The 5,284-nt window shown below is 41.0% G+C and overlaps 1 protein-coding gene across 3 annotated transcripts; it reads right to left on the bottom strand.

The window, feature by feature from the left end:
* Positions 1 to 2,857: 2,857 nt before the first annotated feature.
* On the bottom strand, positions 2,858 to 4,798 carry LOC110300441 (sperm-associated antigen 11B). 3 transcript variants are annotated; one of them, XM_085844354.1, is made up of 3 exons: positions 4,675 to 4,798; positions 4,076 to 4,219; positions 2,858 to 2,991 (listed from the first exon to the last, which is right to left on the bottom strand). In XM_085844354.1, the coding sequence occupies exons 1-3, from the start codon at positions 4,796 to 4,798 to the stop codon at positions 2,858 to 2,860; spliced, it is 402 nt and encodes a 133-aa protein (XP_085700480.1). The 3 variants fall into 3 exon arrangements, with proteins under 3 accessions (XP_085700480.1, XP_021026282.1, XP_021026283.1); XM_021170623.2 differs by having other exon boundaries at positions 4,076 to 4,225; positions 4,738 to 4,798; XM_021170624.2 differs by having other exon boundaries at positions 4,076 to 4,222; positions 4,738 to 4,798.
* Positions 4,799 to 5,284: the final 486 nt, after the last annotated feature.

Here is a 5,284-nt window from a genome sequence, read left to right as displayed (position 1 = left end):
AAGGAAATTTGAGACATGGTGTAACAATAATCATACAATCTATGACATAACAATGTTAATTTTATTAAGTGGTATAATTACTAAAAACAATTGAACAGTTTATCATGTCCTTAATGTCAAAAATGTTAGGATCCTACATGTTAATGACTGAATGAAATTAGGTTGATCCAATAAACAGAAAGTATGCATTCATTCAAAAAGGAATATTACTATATATTATGTGTAAAGATATCCTGGATGCCATTTTGAAAAGATGTATAAAAATGATCTTCAAGTTGAATCTGCACATAATTCCCTTAAATGTGTTCTGTTGAAATTGTACTGCATAATGAAATGATGTGTAAGATAGCAAAAATGGAATTCCACATCTACAAAGACAAGAAAGCAATTGCATCTGTAATACATGATATCTAAATCCACTGAAGTACCTTCCATGTCTAATCCATCATGGCTCAGGAGAAAAAGAGAGCTGATTACAGGTAAATAGATTGATGTTGTCTTGTTTGGAATGGTGAACTGAACAATGGAATACTATCATATAAAGAAGATCTTTTAGCAGTACCCCTAGATCACCCTGATTTCTTGTTCCCTTTGCTCTGATCACATGGGTCTCCTCCCAATACTCTTCAAACTTATCCAACAAGACTGGTCCTCAATGCATTGCTTTTGGCTGTTCCCTCCCCCTTGGTGCCCCTGGCCAACAAACCCTGCTAACCTTTAGAATTTTATCCAGTTCCTACCTTCTTGGTGACACTTTATGTCACCCTCTCTAAAAGTCAACATTATATCTCCAACATTCTCTTCTCTCACTATATTTACTATTTTCTGGCATAGCATGTGTTTTACTTGCATATCTTCTTCAAGGCTAGTCATGTAAGTTAGAATATAAAATACAGGAGTGTAGTGAGTTTGATGATAATTAAATGTGCTAACCTAAAATTACAACTGAAGGAAAGATGGTGGGTACTAGATATTTGTTGAGCAATTGAGTGAACGAAGAAGAAAAATAATGTTAGATTTAAGACAAATAATGAAACGTGTGCACTGCTTTCTTACATGGAAGTCTGGAAAAACCTCTCCCCCCACCCCCACACACACACACTTGTCTTTATTCCTTCTTTGAGTCTGTGTCATATGCATTCCCACATTCTACCCTCAAGGTTAATATTATTCACTCTTTTAACTTTTATTCCACAAACAAACAAAACTCTTTCTCAAGTACCTTTGTTCTCTTTACTTAAGAAACACTGACCTCCTATCCCTACAATTAAAGATCTACAGCGTTATTGATAAACAATCTTCAGTCTAGAGACCAGGTGTCTCAGCCCTTACCACCATGTGGCAGCTCAAAAAAAAAAAAAAAAAAAAGAAGGGCAGATGAACTATCCCTGGCTGTTTTCCAGGATCACTTCCTGTTGATTGGGCATGACTTCCTCTGTCCATCCCACCAAACCACCTCTCTCCTCATCATTTGGAATTGGGTTATTTCAGGTACTTCACTTAGTAACTCCCCACAACCTCCAGAAAGCCATATCTGAATTACAGATTTCCACGTCCCTGAAAAGCATCTCTACAGGCTTTAGCGCCTACCAACAAATGACTAAAACTTAGGGATCTCATTTCCTCTTCTCTCCTGGATTCACATACACCCATTCATCTCCTCACTGTGAATGTCTTAGAGTTCAACATCTCCAGACAATCTCTGTGCCCTCTCTTGTACAGTGTGGGTCACTTTAGTTGACATTAACTCACCTCTACCCTGTGGTTCCTCCTTCTCTATGGTTACCAGTCAGAAGAACTCCACTTCTTACAACCCCTGACTGTTGACTTCCTCTCAACTGTTTTCTCAACCTCATTCATAATCTATTTTCTTCAACTTCAATGGCTGCAATCACCTCTTCCCTGGCCCTTTGCTACTCATCTCTCCTACATTCTTAAGTCTGATGTTAGAATGAGCACAGGCAGGCTGTTGGCATCCTAGAGCACCTGACACAACTCCCCCTTGTTTAGCACTCCAAGGTTTTGAGCTCTGTTGTCCTCAATGGTATTGTACCCTTTCCCACATGGAGAACACCTGCTTCTCTGAATTCTTCTCCCATGCAGATGTACTTGAACTCTTCCCATTTAGTGGGTTAATGATCCTTCCATGTCCCTGTACTTTTGTACAAAATGTAGCCTTTGCCTGGAAATTTCTGCCCCCTCTCCCAACTTAACACATTTCTGGTCATCCTACAAATCCTTCTCAGCTTTCACTAGGAGCCACTTTTTAATACTCTACCACTACTATCTAAGAAAAAGTGGGAGTGGGTGGGTAGGGGAGTGGGGAAGAGGGTATGGGGGACTTTTGGGATAGCATTGGAAATGTAAATGAGGAAAATACCTAATAAAAAATATTAAAAAAGAAAAAAGATACACCCATATTAAAGCAAAGATATCAGTTCATATTTTTCTGTCCATTCAGATATTCATTTCTGTCCATTCAGATATTTATTTCTGTGTGTGTCTTACCCACGTTTGCCTTTCACATTTCTCCATATCCATGACAAAGAGAAGTAACTCAAATTGTTCCTTAAATGAATGAACACATTGCCTGAATGCTTTCCTATGAAGGTTTATTCCAGCATGAATGGTGTGACTTTGGAGATGTGTCTGAATCAAACAAGCCTTTGGTAAGATAGTGTATACAAAGCCTTTGTTGTTTAGTTTTGTCATAATAAGAGGCTTAGGTTGCTGGACATGGATAGAGATGCCTTCCTCTGTTTAGGCTCTTCTCTAATGTAGCCACACCTGGAAGGACATGATCGTTCAGGAGAGCTGACAGGTTTGCAAGTCACTTCAGCTTTAATGATTGGCAACATCAGAATGGATGTAAGCAGCAGGCTTCTTTCTTTTTTGAACAGTAGCCCACTTGTGTTTCCATGAAATTACAGTATTCTTGACATTGTCCTTCACTTTTCTTGCAGTTGACAATTTGGTAATTTGGTTCAGGCTCTGTAAAAAGGAAAATCCAAATTAGTATCATAAGATTATGCCAAGAATAAGTCAGGAGTCATTTCTAAAGTAAGGCTATGATGTGGGGAATGGCATACATATGAAATAGGTTGTCATGTTCATAATTTCAAATTCTAACCCATGAACACAAGTCCAGACAGTGCTCTGTTCATTCAAAGCCTCCAAATTTCCTATATTAAAAAAATAGCATTGTTATATTGCCACACAGCATACTATCAGAAAGAACATATGACCACCATTGTTCCTGCCTATGTTTGTGGTGTGACAACTGCATTTTCTTCTTCTGTTCCCTCAATGAACTAAGTCCTTTGAAACAGGAGGTGAATTCCAAGAAAGCAGAGATTATGATAGGGTAAGGGAGTACTTAGAGTTGGTGGGACTCAATCTATTGAATAGCATCAGGAATTTGCCAGCATTTAATTGTTGTCCATGTCCACTGACCCTTGTCTCTGAGTGAGAAAATACTTTGAGATTAAGGGCATTCCAGGAGCTACCAACTCCTCCCGTCTTTGTGGATTTGGAGCTGGCTCTGCAGTAGGACATGGGGATAGAGAAGAAGCCTGGTTATGACCAGAAGAGTTCAGAAGAATGCTTGGGCTTCTGGCACTTTGCCACTTCTTTGTATCTGTCCCCACAGGAGGTAGTAAACAGCTCAGCTTGTCCTCTGCCTGCTTCCCCAGGAAACCTGCTAGAACTTCATCTGACACCCAAACTTAGCAAGTATTGAACAAATTCCAACTGAGAAAATGACCTCCAAAGCTGGGGGAACAAGAAACTAGGTAGGAGGGGACTCTCTCCTCTGGTTACTGCTTGATCCAGCAGGACGTTACCATAGTGGACTTAGACAACTCATCTCTTGGCCCCTCAATACTCCTACGTTTCTGAGTCCAGTTTCAGCAGAAGCTGCAGGATCTCCTGACTTTCCTGACACCTAGGGAAGACTGAACCACCCATGCCATGTCTCCACAAACAGTGATGCTCACCTCATCCCATCCACACTGTCACATGCGCTCAGTATTTCCCAAGTGAATGAACTTGCCTTGATCTTGGGTGTTTGACTTACCATAGTAAGGGGGGGTGCGTGGAGGTAATCGTTTCACTCTGTGAGGCAACAACTGAGACCCATTTACTCCTCGGGCAGGAAATTCGTCCTTGGGGAAACTGGGAGGTTCAGTGACTAAGTGGTTAATGGACGAGGCACTGGACAACCCTGCTGAAATTAAGAATATTTAGAAACTCTCTATTCAACAACTCAAGAGGATGAGACAAGTTTCAACAATGAGTGAGGCTTGGCAAGAGGCTGGAATGAACTGTGAAGGATTCACACAAACTCTTTATATATTTATCCACACGTATGTATGTGTGGGAAAAAATGTAAAGAGTGGCATGTGAAGAAATGTGCCAGGAACAATGGGTACCTCAACAACAGCAAGCTCAGCCTCCATCATGAACATCATGAATGCATTTGCCAAGATCCCTAAGTCTAAGCCTCAATGTCCTCTGTATAAAATAGAAGCATGAGGAGAAATCCTTCCTCTTGGAAAACTAATGCCACCAGTCCATCTAAGAACCCACCTCACTGACTTCTCCTCAGAAACCTTATTAGGTAAATGTGCTGTGCTGCAGTGCACACTGATAGCTTATGGCTGCCCTAGACATCCATTCCTAAAGCGATAGCTGCAGAAAGAGCCTGGGCCCAAGGACTAAGCCATGTTTCTGCTTTACCTGGAAACAGCAGGGCCACAAAAAGTAGACTGGCAAAGAAAGGAAGGAGGCTTGGTATCATGGCTGCAGAGGGTACTGCAGGCAGTGAAGGGTCCAAGGTAGGTGGGCAGCTGCTGCAGGCTCTCTTATAGCTTAGCTGGGAGTGTAGGCTGGGAGCCTCTAGACAGAGTGCACAGCCACAAAGGTCACAAGAAGATGTTTACTTCCCCCACGGTTCCCAGAACAAATTTTGAGTTATGTGGGTTTTGTTTTTTTCAGGAAGTAAATGATATGCCTGAACAGTTTGGGTGGACTTGATGAATAAGAGAATCCATGAAGGTAAATTAAGATGAAACTCATGGAGAGGCGAAGATAACTGTGATTAGGACATCAGCAGCTTCCATAGTTACTTTTCAATAGCTTTAACATAAGGCTACAATGCTGATTCTATGTTGTGTGCAGAATACATTTATCCTAGTGGAACACTACTGTGCATGAAAACATGAGACACACTGGCTAGGCAGGGCTCCCGGTAGTCAGATAGATGAATTTAAAATATCCATCACTG

Source organism: Mus caroli, unplaced genomic scaffold, assembly GCF_978045245.1.
Source record: "Mus caroli unplaced genomic scaffold, Mus_caroli_1 scaffold_10, whole genome shotgun sequence".
Classification (NCBI taxonomy): domain Eukaryota; kingdom Metazoa; phylum Chordata; class Mammalia; order Rodentia; family Muridae; genus Mus; species Mus caroli.
This window is presented reverse-complemented; position numbering and strand designations above follow the sequence as displayed.